At 41.3% G+C, this 21,866-nt stretch overlaps 3 protein-coding genes across 4 annotated transcripts in view; 2 read left to right on the forward strand and 1 right to left on the reverse strand.

Annotated features, from left to right (window-relative positions):
* Window positions 1–3,787: 3,787 nt before the first annotated feature.
* si:ch73-90p23.1 (free fatty acid receptor 2) lies at window positions 3,788–7,454 on the forward strand. Its single transcript, XM_027027646.3, has 2 exons — window positions 3,788–3,823; window positions 4,984–7,454. Exon 2 carries the CDS (start codon window positions 5,009–5,011, stop codon window positions 5,990–5,992), a length of 984 nt encoding a protein of 327 aa, XP_026883447.1. The 5' UTR covers window positions 3,788–3,823; window positions 4,984–5,008; the 3' UTR covers window positions 5,993–7,454.
* A 5,556-nt stretch (window positions 7,455–13,010) lies between these two features.
* iglon5 (IgLON family member 5) overlaps window positions 13,011–21,866 on the reverse strand; it is a 97,042-nt gene continuing 88,186 nt past the window's right edge. The window contains exon 9 of one of the 2 annotated variants that reach the window (XM_081719935.1): window positions 13,011–13,214. In XM_081719935.1, coding sequence (XP_081576061.1) covers window positions 13,075–13,214 — 140 coding nt within the window. In that variant the 3' untranslated portion in view covers window positions 13,011–13,074. The remainder of the gene's footprint in view (window positions 13,215–21,866) is intronic. The other variant, XM_081719938.1, reaches the window with a different exon arrangement.
* LOC113588463 (free fatty acid receptor 2) lies at window positions 13,613–16,692 on the forward strand. The gene has a single exon (XM_081695404.1). It carries the CDS (start codon window positions 13,662–13,664, stop codon window positions 14,637–14,639), a length of 978 nt encoding a protein of 325 aa, XP_081551530.1. The 5' UTR covers window positions 13,613–13,661; the 3' UTR covers window positions 14,640–16,692.

Genomic DNA, 21,866 nt, shown 5'->3' on the forward strand with positions numbered 1-21,866 from the left:
TGGCCAAAACTAAAATGTCTGTTTTACTTAATGAAAAAATAAATAAAAGGAGAAGAGTACCTGATAGCATGTTTGTTTAGTTTGGCCTTTGACTCGGAGCATCTTCCTGGTGTGAAACTATGCATGGCATCAGAGAACATGCTTTTTTCTTGCCCTCATTAGCAGATATTGTAGAGATCTGACCTGCAACACAATAATTGTCCACTGGGTGCAGACACGAGGCCGCCTATAACGTGCTGTCAGGCTTCTTACCCCCAGGCTGCCTGGCTTAGGGCAGAGTCAGTTGCACAGCCACAAGTAATAAATGCAAACTCTAATCCCGTGGACCAGAGTGTCCCCCTGACACCTGGATGTGGAAACTTTGTTTCTGTCTGTTGTTAGCGTCACACTGCTGGTCCTGAGCAAGACAGTGGACGCTGGTGTGATAACCTCTACTGTTCTCTTCATGTACCCTCATGCACCACCAGCAGCTGCCGAATCATGTGGCCCCGGGCTGTCCCCTCCTAGTGTCCAGCAGCATGTCTTTTCCTTCTAGCCAATCCATTTAGGAACATGGCTGGCCTTTCATGGCCAGACTATGTGGAGTATTGTCCGGTCAGACTAGCTTCTGGCCCTTCTGCAGTCACTCTTGCTGGCTGCCTCCAGTTACCTTTTCTGCTGCACATCTCTCCAGCTGCAAAAAAGCCCAGACTGGACGACTGAATTGAACAACTAAATTAAACTTATTTCTAGATATTTTTATCTAGATTTTTATTATTTGGCTCTTTCTAGGTTTTAAGTTAATTAAGTTAGTTTCACCATATTGCAAGTTATTTCACCATATTGGCAGTTTTTCTTGTTTTAAGTGTTTATGCCTTAGGCGGCATGGTGGCACAGTGGCACAGTGGTTAGGGCTACTGCCTCAAAACTCCACTGAGTTCGATTGCTGGCCTGGCATAAAGTGACATCTGCTGTGTGGAGTTTGCATGTTCTCCCTGGGCCTGCATGGATTTCCTCCAGGTACTTTGGTTTCTACCCATAATAAAAAGACATGCTAGGTCAATTGCTGTCTCGAAACTGGCTGTGTGGGTCTACCTGCATGTACCCTGTGATGGACTGCTGTCCTGTCTGGGGTAGGTTCCTGCCTCATACCCTTAGAACAGACATTAGCTGCCAGGATATGTGCCCTGTGACCCTGATTTAGATCAAGTGGTTTAGAAGATGATTAAATGCTAAATCTTAAAATAAACCAAGATTATTGATTTTATTGGATACTTTTTTACTTGATACAGCTGCATACAGTAAGCACAGTAAGCCCCTACCCATTTACATTTGCCGAATTTTGAGGCTATTGTTTGTCAGTATCTTAGCTGTGGTTTAGAGTTTAAGATGAGTTTAAAGTGGAAGAGGTCATGTGTATTTTTACATTAGATAATTATATTCTGCTTGTGGTTAAATGGATACCTGCATGTTCAGCTAAACCCATTTGTTCTCATTTAAAAATTACTGCAGGTAGAGGTGAATTTATGTGAGGTTTATTAAACTCAATATGTGCACAGTTTAATTAAGCTCAGTAACAGGATAAATGTTGTGCAGCACTGTCACTTCTCCAGTATCAGAGGGAAAGGAAAATTCTTTCCCTAACAGATTTAAAGTGATGACGTCTCCCCCTGGTGATGTTCTGAAAGGCAGGAGTGGTAGACTGTGCATTAGCAAAGTGAACTAGTGGTGCGGCATCATTCAATCTGAGGGAGCTGTGAAAGATGACTGCCAACCTCCCCAGCGACTCCTCGTCAGCTGGAGAAGATGCACTGGGCTGAACGGATCTTCACTGGACATTACACTGTCCATCTGGGTTGTGCCCTGTAGGTGGCATCAAGGGCAACCATCAGAACAACGGACATTGTACCTTCATAGTTAAAAACCCATGAGGATGCAGAGGCATCCATATTAACATGCTTGCTTTGTGTTGCAACAACACAGTAGGCAAGTCCCTTATGCCAGTGGCAATCTTCCTAATCATTGGGAGTGGGCACGTATTACCACACCAATTTATTTTGTTGAATTTTCTTTCTCTTTTGTTTATTTAATATCTCACATCTAAACAAGTGCTCTTCTACTTCACAGAATTGCAACATTCCTGATGATGCAAATCAGAGCTTGTACCAAACAAGACTGGGACTTCAACTTGACAAGTTGACAGGTACAGCATAATTAATTGTGATGTGACATGACTTGACAGGAGAGCGAGGCGTGAGTGCAGGTTGGAAGCAGATTTATTAGATAAACAAAGAAAAAACGTTTAAACAATGCAAAACGGTCCATAGTCGACATGCGGAAAAGAGCCAGGTGCCTCCATGAAGGCTAATACGAAGCACTGGTGGTAGGATCCATTGGGAATAATGATAGGAAACAGGTGAGGGCTCTCAATCAATAAGTGTGTGATTGAGAGCGGGGAAATGGTTAGAAGGTGTGATTGGTGCTTGTGTGTGTGTGTGTGTGTCTTCCTGAAAAGGTGCATCTCATTAATGTAGTAATATGTTTATATTTGAATTCATTCTGAAAGTTAATTAGAACATGCCACTGAGGCGTGTCACCAGGGTTCCTTGGATAACCACAAGCTGACCTATAGTTGACCTTTCTCAGCCATCATCTCCCTACCACTATGTTTACCATCTGGCAGCAGACAGGGTGGTTCGAAGTTATCCTTTGGCTTCACCTAGCATATACATACCTGGGTGCAGGGGAAGAGTCCTACTGATGACTTCCTCAGTCCTATCTACACTGAATCAGGGGCAGGATTTGAAGGTATATATAATGAATAGGGTTTCACTGACTGAATTTCACTACAAAAGGCTGATCTGAATTGCGGTTGTATCCTTGTAGAATGAATGAAATCATGCATTCCAGAAGCCTATGTGCAGAACCAGGCCTCCAACACAGTGCTAAGCTAGTGAAAAGGATTAAAAATGTGAAGGACTGGCAGCCAGAGAAAAGGTGGATTAGATCTATTGTACTGTCATGCTAAACAAAACTAAAATTCATGCTACCAAAAATAAATAAATAAATGCTGGATCTAGGTCAGCTGGCTAAGAAACAAGCCCTTGTAATATTAGAGATAAAAGTTATTTAACAATGCATCCGAGATAAAAAGGGTAGTGAAAATGACCTGTTCAATAAGGGTAGCTGGTATTGGGCTAAATAGGACCAAAAATTACACAAGAGTTAAACATTTCAATGTTGCACCATATAATACAACCAGGAGTTTCACTACAAAAAATTGCTGACTTTTTTTTTGCTGATAGCACAATACTGAAGGTTTCAACAAAATGATCATTGATTGCAAAAAAGAAATAAATAAATTACTTAAAAAACATAATGAAACATTGACCATTTCAAGTGGCATCTGCACACTGTATATGTGCATTTCCCAAAAAATAATGTGCTTTTTCCTTAGGTTTGTGTTCACTTAGTGGTTTGATATGGACAGCAGGTATTTTTTCCACATAACCTCATATACAACATTCATGTATTAAAAATACATATTATGTGTATTAATACATATCATGTGTATTAAAAGTAATTTACAATAATTATAGAGTACCCTGTAATACATTTGAGGTTTCTAAATGTACTCGAGTCCATGAATCTAACTCTACATTTGCTTAATATTGAGTAAAATTGATGAGGAAAAAATATAACATGATGCATCAGGGCATATAACAGGAAGTGGGTTTCTGTCTTGCATGTGTCATCGCCGTTCGTCACTGCAGTGCTGCTATATAAAGCGCTACATGCCTCTTTGAATATGTTGGTCACAAGGTTACCACACACACTTACAAAGGTAAGAGTTATATTAGGATTTGAAATGATATATGATGATGATATATGTCTTAGAACCGAATGTTCCAAGCTCATTTAGTTATTCAACTTAATGTTTATTACACAGTAACTACCCTGTATTATTTATTAATATTCAAAGTAATATGAAAAGTATATAGTTATAAGAGTGATGAGTGAGAGTCCAGACCCAGCAGATTGTAAAAGCTCTTAATGTAATTCAGTATCTTGCAGAGACTTTTCTGAAAAATATTTTAATTTTACTATTAAGTGATTTAAGATTATTAGTCAATCCAGAAGCCCTGAAGCGCTTCCTTTAATATTTGTATCATGTAACGTAGTGAATTCCCTCTTTAATGGAAACATTTTTCAGATATTTGTGGGTTATATTTAGCGCAAAAAATCCAATACTTCAAAAATTTACATTATGCCATTTCCTTCTCATGAGATCAGCAAGCGTGTGTGTGCTTTAATGCCTGCTTGATCAAAATGCCCAAAGGCAGACAGGCTATGGTTTACCCAAAGACAGGCCATGAACCAAGTGGAATTCTGAATGGGAAATCTTTGTGCCTAATGGAGGGATTAAAGGGTTTTTGTTTAAATACAAATGTGACTATATAAATCACCAACAGCACTTGGTAATTCATGTTGACTCGTGTGTGTATTTTCACTGCCTGAGTGCGACTAATTTGCTGTCATTTAGTACACGAGCATTTTTCTCTCACCAGCTGGAGTGTCTGTAACTGCTCTGAAACTTAAAAAACATACATGATAGAAAAAAAATCTAAAAACCGTTCCAATTTCAGCATAAAGAGTAAAAGTTCAAATTTTGTTGCCCAATGTCATCTGAATGGGGTGTGGAGGCAGTCAGTTTGTTATGACAGACTTTGTCACCACTATACCATGCCACTAAAAAGACAATTTCTCAGTTAATATTGGCTTTTAGTTGTAGGGTGTTTAGTGGAAGTAATACAAAATTTAGAACACATTATTTAGCACAAATATAATACTGTAACAGAGCAAGCTGCTTTTAATAGACCTATAAATAAGAATTTGAATTTTAAAAGTAGTCAACCAACATTGGTCACACATCAGCATAATATTCCAATTGTGAAATGAAACTGTCAGGGGTACGACTTCCTAACAAAAGATTTGTTTTTACAGATAACCACTGAGCTAAAAAGGAACCATGCTGTGGACACCAAGCCTCAGAGACCTGGTCCTGGCGGTGTACAGTATTACACTGATCACTGGCCTCCCTGCCAACCTGTTGGCTCTCTACACCTTCATTCGAAAGGTGAGGATGAACGCCACCCCCATCGACGTGCTCCTCCTCAGCCTCACCATCTCCGACCTCATCTTTCTCTTCTTCCTCCCCTTCCGCATGAAAGAGGCGGCCGACATGAAATGGACAATAAGCTACTTCCTCTGCCCTCTTTCCGGATTTATCTTCTACACCAGCATATACAACAGCACCTTCCTCCTAACAGCCGTCAGTGTGGAGCGTTACATGGGAGTGGCCTTCCCCATCAAGTACAAACTCAAGAGGCACCCCCGGAATGCAGTGATAGCAAGTGTTATCTTCTGTGTGGTTTCCATGGCGCACTGCAGTATTGTCTACTTTATGCAGTACTATGACCACACCAACAGCACCGTCCTTGACCCGTCCAAGCGGAATACCTGCTATGAAGACTTCAGTGATGAACAGTTAACAATCCTTCTGCCTGTGCGTTTGGAGCTGTTCTTAGTGCTTTTCTTAATCCCTTTTATGATCTGCTGCTTCTGCTACATCAACTTCATCCTCATCCTCTCCCGGCTGCCCAACATTAGTTCCAAGAAGCGTTTCAGGGCCATTGGGCTCTCTGTGTTTACCCTCCTAGTCTTCATCATCTGTTTCATGCCCTACAATGTGTCCCATATAGTGGGTTTCATTGGCTGGTACAGTCCCAGCTGGAGAGTGTACGCACTGCTCACCAGCACCTTCAACGCCTGCTTGGACCCCTTCATCTTCTATTTCTCCTCTGCAGCACTCCGGGGGACATTCAACCACTTCATACGAGGACTTGTCAAAAGGACGAACCTGTCCTGCTGCCAGAGAGCTCGCAACTTTCCCCAGTTAACCTGCATGACTACCGAGGAGAGCACACAGAGCTCCAATGACAGTTCCCGCTAGACTCCACAGCTATCAGAGTACAGGACTGCAAACAGGTGTAGATCTCCGATCTACGTGATTGTCTCTGGCAGTGTGAGGATCAATTCCACAGCTGTTGGCAGGACAGTAAAGACCAGTCTAGCTTTGCCCTTCCACCTTTCGGTGTCTGAGCACCATTCATTCATTGAGATCAATCCAATGCTTATTGTTGGTGGAGGTACAACTATTACGCTGTACCTGTGAATTTCTGATAAAGAGCCCATGGAACAGTAGAACATGGCGCTTGCTTGCATCTTACCGTCTGTGCCACTGTTTAACCTTAATGCCAGATGGAAGGGATATGGTGCCTTACTCTTAAAGAACTCTGCTGGGACTTGAATTTCATAGCCATACACACCACAGTGTGCAAAAACCTCACTATCAGTTTCACCAAGGCATTATTACAGAAGTATTTTCCTGCATTTAGTTCTCACTCTGTTCAACAACTTTTAGACTGAATGTGTATTCAGTTTTATTTATTCCTTATCCGTTTTATATGATCCTTTACTACAGCTTATTGTACTGAAAAAATCCAAGATGTATTTATGAAATATCTGCGCTGCTTTGTATTATGCGTGCTAAATGAGGTATACATATTTAAACGTGTATAATTCTGCATAGAAATCATTCTACGCAAATGGATTCTTACTGCATGAATAGCCTTTGAGATTAAATGTCAAGATCAGAAGGCTCAAATTGAGGAACAGAAGGCAAACTGATTGCAACAGTTCACAGCTCACACTGCACTGTGGAAACCACAGACTCTGACTCCAACAGCAGCAACATACTTCATGTGGGTATATATACACTGGGGGAAGAGAAACAATACATTAGGTTTACTAAATTTAATTGTGAACATTGGTTTCACATTAATTGTTTGCTTTAGCAGAGTTCTGCACATTGGTGTTGTTTGAACAACTGCAGGTTTGAATGATGGTTTATTCAAGAGCAAACTCATCGAGGAAATGAAATGAGCTACTAATAGTGACTCATTTCCCTTTTTTGTGTGTATCACTACTTTTACTTGCTAGTAACATACAAATAAATGAGTGCATTGCAGTTCATTTGAAGTATTTTATTTAAGGTCAGCCAGAAACAAGATTAATGTAATATTAACATTATAATCTAATGATTTATTATAAGATATTAGAATATGACCGGTGTGCTAGTTCCCTGTATTTTGCACGTTGCAGCATGTCGTACTGTTTGTCAAAAGGCTCAGAAATACATATAAAACATATTAATATAGATAATTTTAATCACAACAATTTATTTAAAATAATTTTCATTTTATATTTTTAATTATTTATTCTCAAAACAATTAAAATATAAGGAAAGTCATCTCTGGATAGAATTTGCTGTCTTAAATGTGTTTTGATACATGTTTATACCCTTAGTCTTGAGGGTGAGTGCTTGAATAAAACTAGCTTTTGTAAACTAGGAATCTGCTTTTGTACTCATTCTATTTTGTGTCACATTTCTGATGTCTAGGTGTGTATGACTAGTATAGACAAATTTACAGTGGCTGAGAAAACCTACAAAACCTGAGACACTACAAATTAAAAATGCTACAAAATTGGAAAATTTAAACTTGGAAACTGCATTGCACATATACAATAGAAATCAAGCAATTTAAAAACTTTCCTTTCTCCTGTGACATGAAAACCAAGAATCAGCATTTAACAAACAAACAAACAAACAAACAAACAAACAATTTACCAAACCCGATTTACCTTCAAAATAAACTCAGGATAACTTAAAGTCGTAAGTTACTCTTATGTACAGTAAAAGATTGCACAGTGACATACCGTTTTTGAATGTCTGATTCACAGGAGTGCAACATGTATTTATAAAGTGCAAAACCACACAATCCACACCTACTAGAATAGTTCTGAAACTCAATCATGTGACTGCTGGTAAAAGCTCAGGTCACAAGAATGTACTCTGCTACAGACACATTTATGCCACTTTCACTTACAAACAGTAAAGCGTTTTTGTGAGAAATGGTAACTTGATAACATTTCTTGAAATATTTTAAACCATGCCTGCAGTTATTGGGGAATATTCAAGTTACATCTCTGTCTATATTTTTTTTTACTTGCAATAGCTTGTCCACAGGTTCCTAGGGCCCTGGAGGTCAAAGGCCTTGGACACTGGCCACTTTGACCTGTTCCATCACCCATCCCAGCATGCAGTAGTTTTCATTTGGGATCTGCCTGAAGGCAGAAACACCGAGCTTCCATTACTGGTGGGGCTGTTGTCCTTGACTGTCCTGTGGATCTTATAAATGTGTCTCTCCTCATTGAAATGACTGATGTGGTGGAGTGACATTCTGATGCTCCTTTAGGTTGTGGCTCTATAACCAAATCATCAGTCAAAGCTATGGTCAAAGCTCTTAGTCACAACCCTTCAGCATGGCCCCCTAGTCAAATATCTTGCAAATCCTATGTCAATCTACAATGTGATTGGCCGACATGTTCTCAGTTATTCTTTCGTCTAAATTTATGAGGCCCTCTCAGACCCTGTCAGCTCCTGTCTCCTCTCTCGGTTGGCTCTCAGAGAGCTGACATTTTTCACTTGCTCTATCTCTTCCCCACTGATGTGCCCTGAGTGACTTTATTAGGTACACCTACTTTATTGCTGTACCTAATGGGCGGAAATACATTTTATTGCCAGTAATAAGTGGTCATCCACCACCCCTGACACTGTGAACGTTGTACTGCAAAGTCACATGGCTGACTGTACTGGAGTCCTGTACCCTGCGATCACTGTATTAACCTTTACTGGCCTACATCATCAGTGACCTGCTTGTGAATAAAGGCCAGGTAGGAGCTGGGAGCCTTTAATGTACACATGTATTTGTGAAACTACCCTGGGTCAGGGGAAGAGGAAGGACAAGGGACATGCATGGATACACAGCTCCTACTTTAATCCTATTTATATGTTTAACAAAACAAAACAAAACAAAACAAAGGTGCCACTAGGAAGCAGTTTCGCTACGGTTTTCTGCTTTCCGGTGTCTTTTTGCTTTTCAGTGATCTCCCGCCGGCTCTGTGTTGGCTCTCTCTGAACGTTGCCTGAATATAAAATATAATGTCTGAATATTTTTATTTTATGAATGTATACATAAGTGTGTGTCTCTGAAGAAGAATCTAGGGATTAAAGCACTATGCTTGCACAGCTGATGAAGAACCTCTGTCAGCACAGAGGCAATAATAATGACAGCAGAAGATCAAACACTAAACACTAGGTCAGAATCAAATTAGAAAAACAGTTAGACATGACTTGTATACTAAGCACGTGAATGAAGGCCTAGGAGCCAAAACGTCTGTATTTTATCCATGAGCCAAATAAATACATTGTACACTATATGAGTGCTGTCTGACTGCTTTTCTAATTTGCATGGGGGTGTGTGCTGTTCTCACTTGCCTCCTGAAATCTATTACTGGCATTTGTTTTGTTTTGCTGAAGTAGCCCTGGGGGCCTCCAAAATGAAAAAAGAGTGGAGATGAAATGTGGTCATTGATCATGACTAACTGAGAGCACTTTGAATGATAATCCAAACTCCAATTACAGACTGCGGTATTAAAACCAAAACTACAAAGCCAGTTTAATGGGGATGACTGCATTGAATGCCAAACTGAAGTTGCCATGCACCATTCTCGTATAACTACCTATATTCTTCAAGCGCGTTAGGGCTAAGTAGAGAACAGTGGAGATTGCATCCTCTATGGATCTGTGTGCATGCTCTGCACTCTACCTAAGAGAAGCATATTCAGGCAGGCCTGGCAGCAGTCTCTGATGTACTGGAGGTCCAGCCTTTCGAAATGTTTCATTATGACATAGCTAAGTGCCACAGGGCCAAGCAGCTCCGCACACATGAAACCACATTCTGCTTGGTACTGGGAATGCGGTAGCTGTCTTGGAGCAGGTAAATACAGTTGTTTGTCAGAGTGATGTATTGGATCTGTCGGTGAGGACATCCAGGTGTTCTTGAGGTGCTCTGCCAGGGACGTGACAAGGAGTGGAGGATTTTTGTGTGTTGGATCTAAATTGAATCCTCCTCACTTCAACTGGGGACAGTTTATGTGGCAGCTGTAATGGCTGCATCTCAGTTAAGCAGATCAAAACAAGCAAAAAGCCTAAACCTGTCCAAGGGACACCTCACAAATATAATCTTTTATAATCTGTTATCATCTTGATTGTTATTTATTGCCACGTCTTTAGGATTATAGCTGGTATTAAGACTCACAGTCTCTGTCCATGCTGCTTTAATCTAACGCTTCCTGCCAGTGTGGATGTGGCAGCGTTCTACTAATAATGGAGAATTTGGAAAGTTATGACGAGGATTATGCATTGCATTGCTCTGTGTAATGCATGTCATCTGATCCAAGTGCAGCTTTTTTTCTTTAACTCTTAATATTGGTGCTTTCTGTCTGGGAAGTACTCAAGTACTTATATCACTGGGTAGTGTAATGAGCTGCAGGATTCATGTGCAATGTAGCGTAATTGAAAAAAACACAGAACCCACAGACCGAAGAGAAGTCATAAGCGGGGGAAAAACATGATTATCTAAACAGCAGGCAGAACGAGACGTTGTCTGATCTGAGAAAAGGCCAGAACATTGAACAGAACATTGTGGGGCTAGTAGTCAGTCCATGATTAGCTGCAGGTGCCAGTGATTAGTGCGCCGACGTTGAGTGTGGAAAAGGGCGTGGGTGTGGGCACGACACGTGACATTCAGACAATGGCCTTCCACAAACCCCTTCACAAGATGGGTGAAGGCGAGCCAAAGACAGGATTAGCACACAAATATTTTCTTTGAAGAACGCTTCCTGCTAAGATGAGATGTCTAAAGGTAGTGCCAGTTATTATTAGCTGATAGCAATCTAGCTTAAGATTTGGAAAATAATGTTTTGTTTAGATGTTCACTTTTGGGAGCTGCAGGTTTGCTGCCATTTCTAACAATCAAAAATGTTTTATGAATTTGCGCTCATATTGATTTTATTTTCTAATTACAGATATGCTAAATAAATATTTTTGTCATCTCAAATGTTTTATAGTACACACAAAATAAATAACAAAAAAATAAATAATAAGAATCCATTTGAAACCTCAACCCCTTTTTCCAGTCCACCCAAATGCAGAAATCCCTAAGGAAACCTTTAAAATTCTAAGAGTGTTAGTATGTGTGCTGTACAACATTGTGAAATACCTGCATTTCTGACAGCCCTTATATGGTTGAGATTGGGGTTTTCCAGCATGAGCTACTGAATAAATCATAGCCCTGCAGCCTGGACTGTGGCAGAGAATGCTGAACTGATTTATCAGCTCACTAGTCCCACTTTAGCAAACATGGGCAGAAGGAAGTGCTGGGAAATACACCCGGCTCATGGGTCATGTGGTTGGTTTTGAAAGGGTACTGCCTTTATACTGAGTGTGAGAGGTGCACCAGAGAAGAACAGTCTGATTACACACACACACACACACACACACACACACACACACACACACACACACACACACACACACACACACACACACACACACACACACACACACCCTTCTTCCCCTCCCTTGAATTTTACTAAGCAAAGACTCCTACACAGCTGAAGATATATAAATGCAGATAAGACTGGGACTTCTTGAGACTACTGATCTGCACTCATTTCAACCCCTCCGCCTTTGACTCAGTTACTCCCTTCAAACGCAAGAACACACTGGCAATGGTTTTCACGGAAATCGTTTGTAGGGAATCTGGGCGAGTATCTGGCTCAGGTGTATTAATTTTCCATTATCCATGCTGCATATTGGGCAGTGAGAGTAAACAGTGAGGCGTGGAAAGCAGCAGATAGAGCCTCACCTTCAATGAACAGAAGCAGTGTCAACAAGGGCTCACAGAGATCTGCGATCTCCAGCTGGAGTGGGATGGGATATTGGTAGATAAGCACTGCTTCTAATGTCAGCTGTAGTTCCTCACAAGACTAAAACATTCGATAATCACAGAATTCAAGGAGTTTCTATATTACAGAAATCTTTACCTTTTTTTTTTTTTTTTTGCTTGCGCAACTTGGTGACGTTCTCCTCTTGCTGGAATGAAGGCCTCCTACGGTCAGTACTGTCATAGTTTTTAAAAATGGGAAAAGCTGAGTAATGCTCTTGTCTTATAATCCACTATGAAAGTGCAATTCATTGTTATACTGGTTCCATTCAAGATGTAACACAGCTGTGGTGCAGACATTAGAGAAGGTAAGACAGGAAACAGATGCTACGATGTGTTGTTTTCTGGATTGGCCTTTACCTTAATAATTATTTGGGGACATGGAGACAATTCTGCAAAATGGATTTTTAAGTAAGATTGCAAACAGGATGCAGCAGATTGCTCTGTATTACATGTCAGTCAAGATGCTCAGTTTACACTATCTTACAGAGGAGTGAATGTTATGTTAATTTTATGTATTAAATGTATATGGTATGTTTATGTCCATGACAATGTCTGTGTTACCATGGAAAGGGAACCTTTTAAGTTATTGGTTATGCATTAAGTGATTAATTATGTACCATATTTAAGGACCAAAACTATCAGTGTATTATAGGCTACACACAGTTTTCTAGACATAGGCAATATGTGGTTACTGTCCAGATTTTAGAATGAGTATAACCTGCTGATATGGAAAATATGTTATTATTACCAAAGTCAGCTAGTCAGTACTAAAACTAAAATCTTTTTTATGAGGCTCATTCAACTAACTACTTCACCATTGTCATGGATATTCACATGGATAAAAAAGGTCCAAGAACTCTCTCTGTATCATTCAGGTGTGTGTGTGTGTGTGTGTGTGTGTGTGTGTGTGTGAGTGTGTGTATATATATATATATATATATATATATATATAAATTATAAGCCTTAAGATAAAAAAGAATTTGAATTAAGCCTTTTACAACTTTAGGATTGCCTATACATGTATTTATTTATTTATTTTTTGTCAGTTGCTTACAAAAGAAGATTTATTAGATTTGCAAATTAGTGTTTAGAATCTGAGTACCATTTCTACAGTTAGATTTCAGTCTTTTCTGTCCCCATTTGCAGCTTGGTTTCCCTGGCAAAGCCACAATGATCTGTAGACATGCGTCTCTTCTCTAATTTGAAAAGATGATGCTTGGTGAGCAGTAGAACGTGTTGCTGCATCAGCCAACTGCGGTTCTGTAATACAGTAAAGAATACCAAGGATGATATGAAACCACTACATTCATCCACCAGGGATTCAGGGTCCTGGCAGTTTGCTTTACTACTGAGAGACTTTTACAGCAGTACTACAAACATATTTGGCAGCTTTCCACAATCCACACGGGTTATAACTAGAAACGCACCCACATTTATCAGAACTGAGACGGAAATGGCAAAACGGCACAAACTTTGTTTTAAATGATAATGAACTTCAAAATATCTTACGCAGCATCAATGGCATTCCATTGCGGGAAACAATGAATTGTTTTTAATAACTATTCTTCAACTTTACATGTACATTCAACTTTAAATCTCAAAACAGTAGTATTTGACAGGGTAGGATAATTTTTCTCCTTTTCATGCTTTTCAGCCAAGGTAAGATGAAGAGTTTTCTGCAGCTGACTGCACAGGAAAAGCAGCACAATGCAAGAGTGTGAGCCCTCTCTCTGCCTCTCCGTATACGCCATCACGTTCATTACTGGCTTCCCCTCCAACGTTCTGGCCTTTTACACGTTTGGCCGTAAGGTGTGGAAAAAGCCCGCACCCATCGACATCCTCCTCCTCAACCTCACCATCTCTGACCTGCTCTTCTTGGTCTTCTTGCCATTTAAGATGCAGGAGGTGGCCAACGGCATGATTTGGGATATGCCCTATTTCCTGTGTCCGCTGTTCGGATTCGTCTTCTACATGACCATCTACAACAGCACCTTTTTCCTGACGGCTGTGAGTGTGGAACGCTACTTGGGAGTGGCCTATCCGATCCGCCACTCGCTGTGGCGCCGGCCCATCTACGCCGTGGTTGCCAGCATCTTCCTCTGGATGCTGTCCTTCCTCCACCTCAGCATCGTTTACATCATGCCCTACTACGACCCGGCCGGGATCATCTCGCCGCCGAGGAACGTGTGCTACGAGGAGTTCTCTGAGGCTCAGCTGCACATCCTGCTTCCTGTGCGGCTGGAGCTGTGCGTCGTGCTCTTCTGCATCCCACTCCTCATCTGCTGCTTCTGCTATGCGGGCTTCGTGCGCGTCCTCTCCCGCCTGCCCAACATCGGGCGCCGGCGCCGGATGCGGGCAATAGGGCTGGCCGTGGGAACGCTGCTGGTGTTTGCCATCTGTTTCGGGCCCTACAACCTCTCGCATGTGGTGGGCTATGTGATGGGCAAGAGCCCTGGCTGGAGGGACCAGGCATTGCTGCTCAGCACCTTCAATGCCTGCCTGGACCCGCTCATCTTCTACCTGTCCTCAGCCGCCGTTCGCCGGGCACTGGGCAACATGGCACGGGGTGTCCAGAGTAAGTTGAAGGCGGGGATCTGTGCCCGAAACCACCAGAGACCCAGGGAGAGCCCTGACGAGACTGTGAAAAGCCCATTCCCCAAACCAGCTGAGATCAATGCCTTCTGAAAAAAAAACCCTAGCGTTAGAACAGGAAACAGCTGCACTGTTTGTGTTTTCGCATGCTGGTGTGGCCTGGCTCTGCTTAATTAAGGTCTCTGCACTTCCTGCATAGATTAACAGACAGGACACAGATTCCACATGCAGGCTTTATTGGACTCCCGAATGAGGAGAAACATTAACGTGGGCCAACTGTGCACACACGAGGACTTTGTATTGTGTGCTTGCATACAGAAGGACTGTGTGTTTGCGAATGTCCACCTGATTATATTTTGCTTTGGCTGTAAAGATGTACACCAGGCATATTGGGTACTGGGGGAATAATGCCCTATCTTGATCTTAACCCACACAAACAGGCTAGTCAGGATGATTCAGTGGAGATTAGTCACGCAAACCACAGATTGCTCATTGTGAAAGATAATAGGTCTGTAGTACCAGGGAAGATTTTGGTCAATAGAATCATCCTTCACCTGCTCTCATGTTAGTAGTTTAAAGTAGCAAAAAGAACTCTGTAGCAAAAAGAACAATAGGTGGCCAATTGGATAGTGACATTGCTGTTCCTGATAGGATATTACATGAAAAACAAAAGTAAAAGGAGATTAATGTGAATGTGAGTGTTAGGCAGAGAGAGATGGTGTTAGTGTAAATGTGAGTGTTAGTGTAAATGTGAGCGTTAGGCAGAGAGAGATGGTGCTAGTGTAAATGTGAGTGTTAGGCAGAGAGAAATGGTGTTAGTGTAAATGTGAGTGTTAGGCAGAGAGAGATAGTGTTAGTGTAAATGTGAGTGTTAGGCAGAAAATATGGTGTTAGTGCAAATGTGAGTGTTAGTGTAAATGTGAGTGTTAGGCAGAGAGAGATGTGACTGTTAGTGTGAATCTGAGTGAGAGAAATATCCTAAATGGCTTTCAAAATACATAGTTTATACATTCATTGTTTCAGGCTATTTCATGACATTATGTCAGTCATACCGCAACAGAAAACAAAATCAATAAGGACAGAACATCTAACAATTTAACATTATACCTAATCCTATCAAAATTATTAAAATCTTTAAAACACTGAGGATTGATTATCTTGTCAACTCAGAAATTGCCAAATAACCAAAAATAGCAATTCTAAATGTCTAAACTGAAATTAACTGTCATTTATTTAATGTGTTTATTGCAATGTAAGACCACGGCAGCAACGGTACACTGCTGATTGTGTTGCATGCTATCCCTTTTCAGGAAGGTGTCATAAAATCTTTATAGTATATTTCCTTCTCACACTTAATCATTTTACTCTAACTATAGATCTCCCTATGGTATCCTGTTGTTGCTATGATTTATAAACAAAAATTTGTGTAAGGTTATTGTCTCGGTACCTAATCCTCTGCTGTGTGTGTGTGTGTGTGTGTGTGTGTGTGTGTGTGTGTGTGTGTGTGTGTGTGAATATACTCCCATAAATACATGTTGGGAGAAATAAATGAGGTTTGGCTCCATGCTTCATTGTGTATCAAACATCCAAAGGTGGTTTATATAATTTATTATGTCTTGTAGCATTTGAAATTCCAAATCCAGTTAATAAAAAGATAATGTACAGTGAAGTAATGTTTAACAAAAGTGGTTGTCACAATATTTTAAGATGTATCCTTTTTTTCTTAAGTCTGCATATCCTGAAGTGTGCAGGCTTTCATGCTAATTGTTTTCATTTGTATAAAGCGATACATTGAGTATATTGTGTATCACTGTTGAGAGACTTATTCTCTTTAAATGTATGATCCATATAGACCATAATACCAGCAATTCCAAAACAATGTTGGATGTGTTTTTATTATTCTGTGCTCTGCATTCCTTCTCCTAATGTAAATATGAACCCTAAAACTCATAAGTGTTCAAAAATGTTATTGACCCAGCTTTCCTGGAAAACACACACATGTATTCATGAGTTCTTTCGTTAGTCTGTTTATACCCATGTGTTGATGTGTGTCTGTGTCTCATTTGCATATGTCTTGTTCATTTGCATATACCGTGTTTGTTTGCGTGGGTGCAGAGGTGGCTGGGGCCTAGGACTTGTTCATGGAAGATAGTAACTGCTGGCCTGCAGCTTGTTTTTAAACCTCAGCTTCATTTTAGAATGATTTTGATTTCTTACCTCACAGCAGTACAAGTCCTGCATGGCAGCGAACAGCAGCATCACCTGGCCTCTGTAAATCAGGGCCAAGCACTTGCATTTTATAATGTATTAGTTCAACATTAGATGCGCCCCATCAGGACCTTTTACTGCTGAGACCTACTCACCCAAAGTGATGAATACTATAGCAATTCCATGTTTATTCCATGGAAAACTATAGCAATGTTTAAAGAAAATATTTGTAAAGTGATTGATAGCTAAGGAAAGCAGTAACAGTTATGTTTCTGGACTCATTTTAAGCCTAGACTGAATTACACACCAAATGTATCAAGTGTGGAGACCCTCCACTGCAAAATCCTTCATAGTCCAAGCCTAGGTGCTATCAGGATCAGAGCTCATGGCTTGGGTAGATTCAGATGTGTGGTACTATCAGGATCAGAGCAGGTGGCTTCGGTAGACCCAGGTGTGTAGTACTGTCAGGTGGTCTCTGCATGGGTTTTCATCAATAAACTGACACAGTGTCAGAAAAGGGCAACTGTCTGTTTTATAAGGAAAACATTGTGTTTCTAGCTAGTGACTCCCTGAACACCCCTAGGTTGTGGGGTTTCCTTGGCTTAGTCAACATGATCCAGGTATTTCTTGGTAGGCTGGAGAAATTGTAAAATGGAGCAAATACTGTCAGAATATAGGACTGCGTTATCGATCTTTGATTGGGCACATCTCCCCCTAAGAGTAGAATTTATCCTCTCTCTGTACCAGAAATCAACGTCCTGGAAAGGCCCATCGATGAGGTGCTTAAACTAGGATCTATAAAACCGTCTGCCTCTCCTGCTGCAGCAGATTTTTTATGGAGAAAATACTGTGGCCTAAGACCATGTATGGATTACTGTGCGCTAAATGCTGTAACCATTAAATATAGCCCTAGCTCTAGTCCCAGGCTGCTTGAGCAGCTCTGAGATGCCCTCCTTCTTTTTTTAACAAAACTTATCCAGGGTACATCTTTTCAACTTATCTGCATCCATGAGCGTGACAAACGGACAACAGGTTTTGTGACCACTAGCGGGCACTAAGAGTACCTTGCTATGCAGCATCCCCTAGCATCCTCTAGTATCCCCTCTGTTTTCCAAGCTTTTGTGAATGAGGTATTGAGAGGCATGATTCAGAACTGGCTCATCGCATATATGAGATAATACTCTGATTTATCCTACTATGACCAAGCATATCCAGCATGTCAGACAGGCACTCCAAACTCTCCTTGGAAACAATCCGCAGTGGTGAACGAGACCGCAACCATTAAAAACAACGACAGCTTTTATTTTGAATTTCTGCAAACGTTTTATTAGAGACTTCAGTACCATTGCCATGCCTTTGAAACTGCAAAACTCTGAACTGGAACGAAGCTGTGACATCTGCCTTCACAGCCCTTTCTCTATTTGCCTCCAAAGCTTTCAGAATCCAGATCCTTCAGTCCTGTTTGTAGTAGTGGTTGTAGCATCCGTCCTGGCTGTGGGAGCTTTATTGTCCCAACACACTGGCACGGTGTTCTATTTCTATCCATGGGCCTTTTTCTTTCATATGGTCAGCAACACAGAAAGGAATTACAATGTGCAAAATGAAGAACTCAGCCATGAAAGTAGAATTTTAAAAAGTGGCATCACTGGTTAGAGGCCTTCTGACAGAGGCACAAAGATCACTTCACACATCTGCAAAACCTTCTGTTCTCTCCTAAACATCTATGTAAGCTCAATCTCTGGCTACCAAATATGGTAACCAAGAGATCAGATAGGCACCTATGTTTGTACTGTAGCAGGTCCCAAAATGACTGGAGCAAATATATTCAATGGGCTGAATATGAATTGATCTGTCTAGTTAGTTCATCCACTGGTTTGACCCCATTTTTGTGCATGCTAGGTTTCCAGTCCCCTTTATTCCCTTGCTCAGGTGAACCCAGCAATGTGTGAATGAGTTTATTAGGAGTGAGCAGACATGAGAGGCAGCGCATGCCAGGTTACAAAGGGCCATACAGCATCAAAAGCTCCAGGTGGACAAGCAGCAGAGACCCGTTCCAATATGGTCATCTGGTTTGGCTCTTGACGCAGGACCTTTAAATCAGACCAAAAAATGAAGTCCTTATTATCACGGCACAGGAGAGAATAAGGATGCAGGAGTGGAGACAGAGCTCTCATTTTAATCTGCAGCAAAGCTCTGTGAGGAAAGTCCCTGTCTACTGATGGAGAAGTCAAAGTCTAAATAGGTTACTATCAACAAGATGCAGGTGCAACCGATTTTAATTACCCAGTGGTTCACCTGAGGTGTCTCTCCGTGTCTTCGACAAAGCTTGGTCACTACCCTGCTGCCACAAGGTCTATTTATAATTCAGTTAACATCTGCTAACACCTGGGTTCAGTTGCCTGTCTCCCCATATTTGTCTTTCCTTAAAACTACCTTCTCTTCCTCCCAGGTAACCTCCCCTCCTGTGGATGTCAGTGGCCTTCTGGCTTTCATAATGCTGGATTCCAGGATTCCAGTGTTTTCATGATCCTAGATTCTATGTTTCATATCAGTGGTTGTTCTATATGGTGGAAGAATACAGCCTGGAAGAGCATGTATGGATTATCATGGACAAATGGACACACCATCATGGACTATGATCTCTGATTTGTTATTCCCAATTGTGAGTTGTGGTGGCCCTGGGATCTGGTGGCATTGGGATCTGGTGACGTTGGGAACCACTAATCAGGGGAGCGGATACATGGCTTCTGTCAGTAATGGGCTCAGAATTATGTTGGTTGAGAGGATTATAATGTGTGTACTCAACCCTTAGACAACTTGGAGACTAGATATTACCACTACCATAGCAATGTAGCATTTGATAACTATATATAGGTTAAGCCCCATTAGTAGGTAAATGATTCCAAATGTTTTGCTCACTATGGTAGGGTCCTCTGTTCTAGAGTAACCTACTGTTTCTGGGTTTGCTCCATTCATGGTGTTTGTAAGGTTTTTTTTGGTTTTTCAATTTCTCAGGTGAAGCTGAATTATTTCTGTGAGCTGCCCTGGAGTGACTGAAAATGATAAACTAAGAACAAGTTGAGGTTTAATTCTGAAGCTTCCTTTGTGGTAACCCTCCACATATTGCAGTAATTCATGTTAACTGACTTTGCTTGAGGCTGCTCTTTGGTGACTTGCAAGATGTTGAGCTCTTTGCAGTAAAATCATGCACTCACAAATAAACATGACCCAAATTGTTGTAATCTGCAACTGAGCTACAGCAATATTTCTTAAGCAGACCTCCTCCTGTAGATTCCATCTTCACATTAGTTCCAAACATAATCTAGTGTTTAAACTCTCTTGAGGACTTCAAGATTAGCATGATCAGATGAGGTAGGCTGGTGTTAAAACTAAACTCTTTTGAATGGTACATCACCAAGAGCAAAGATGGACACCCACCCTATAGCTAAGATAAGGCCATTTTCACACCATTTCTTACCCAGGACAATTAGCTGGATTCAGTTCACCCTCTCATGCATCCGCGTAAGCACTACTCTGCAATTATGGCGATAGTTATAGCGTGGAAATCACCAGAGAAATGTTGTCCTCCCCCAGCCAGACCCAGCTGCTTTGCTCTGATAGGACAAGCTCTGCTTTGATAGGATAAGCTCTGCTCTGATTGGACAAGCTCTGGTGTGATAGGATAAGCGCTACTCTGATAGGACAAGCTCTGCCTTTTCCCCTGATCTTGTGTCTTTTGACCAAGGCTCCGTGTAATTTCTACCCTGCGCTTTCTCTGTACAGGGCAGTGCGATGCACTCTCCTCCCTCCTCCCTCCACCATCTGCTGGGCTGGAGATGCTACAGGCTTCCTCCTCTCCACCCTCACTGACACCAGAGAGAGTAAAGGCCTTTTAGATGGGCCTTACACCGACCAGAATGCTTAGAGACCAAACAAAAACCATTTTTTAACAAGGCTTAGAGATCGCTGCATATTTGCTGAACAGTTTGAAACACAGGCACAGTGTTCAATGGCATTCGGATCCTCCCATGTGTCCTGCCGCTAAACTAGTCTTCCTCCACTGACACGCTATAGGTCATGTGATGGCTTTTCATCATATTAACGTAGAGGAGGGAAGTTTTTTGGCAGATCACGGTCTGAATATGAGCTGCGATGCTTCGCTGGTCACGATTGCGTGTGTATACGGCTGTTTGCAGGTGTCCTCGTGCTCTCTTGTGTTTCAGGGAGTTCTTGGTATGGTGAGACGTCCTGTAGGAGAACAAGTGCGAGTGCACTTTCACTCAAAGGCGATCTCATTAGAAACGGCCCTGACTGCTTCACTTAGGGCTCATTCAGCCATGTCTGAAAACGATTCACTCCGTCAGTGGAAATGAACAGCAGAGCTATGCCACGCACAGCCCTTATGAAAGACCATCACTGTGCTCTTGGCTCTGTGTGCTTGGAGTTCTAGGCCTTCAGACAAAGCTTTATGAACCCTGGTGTTGAATTCTAACCACACATTACCAAGTCCAATATATGTAATATATGCTGCTATTTCTGGTTTCAGGTGTGAAGAATATGTAGACTCTGGTTTCCTTGTATTCATGGCCAGACTGATGTGGTTTTAAGCTCCTATAACAATGACTCAGAAGAGAAAGGAGCCATCGACTTGGAGGCCTAGGCTACAGGAAGAGTACAGGTGAACAGGATGAGAGAAGGCTTCGTAACTGCTCTAGAGACCAAACAACATTCAGAAAACAGAAAGCTTTTCTGGTGAAAGCAAACCCTAGTGTTTTATTTACAATTAGGACAAATATTTTGGATGAAATTGGAGCCAAATCATCGGACCCATTAAAATTCATCCTGTGTAATGTATATTTTAGTAAAAGAGAGAAAATTGCTTCTTGGCATGTTTTGCATCTTGCACACTGATCTATAATAACTCCTAGATCAGTAATCTTGCAGTGACTGCATTCTTCTCTTTATAGTAGTCTGACTCATCCATTTCAGTGCAATACTGACTTATTTGCTGTTGCTAAGCTCACCGCCATGTTTTTGCTTCTTTATATAGCACACAGTTTGAATTTAACACACCTAATGCTTTGGCTACAGCTTATATTATTCCTTAATTTT

The sequence above is a fragment of the Electrophorus electricus genome, chromosome 1 (genome assembly GCF_041902795.1).
Source record: "Electrophorus electricus isolate QZ-2024a chromosome 1, ASM4190279v1, whole genome shotgun sequence".
Lineage (NCBI taxonomy): Eukaryota > Metazoa > Chordata > Actinopteri > Gymnotiformes > Gymnotidae > Electrophorus > Electrophorus electricus.

Coding starts and splice junctions, on each gene's coding strand:
- si:ch73-90p23.1 (XM_027027646.3), top strand. CDS start 5,009: ATGCTGTGGACACCAAGCCTCAGAGACCTGGTCCTGGCGGTGTACAGT.
- LOC113588463 (XM_081695404.1), top strand. CDS start 13,662: ATGCAAGAGTGTGAGCCCTCTCTCTGCCTCTCCGTATACGCCATCACG.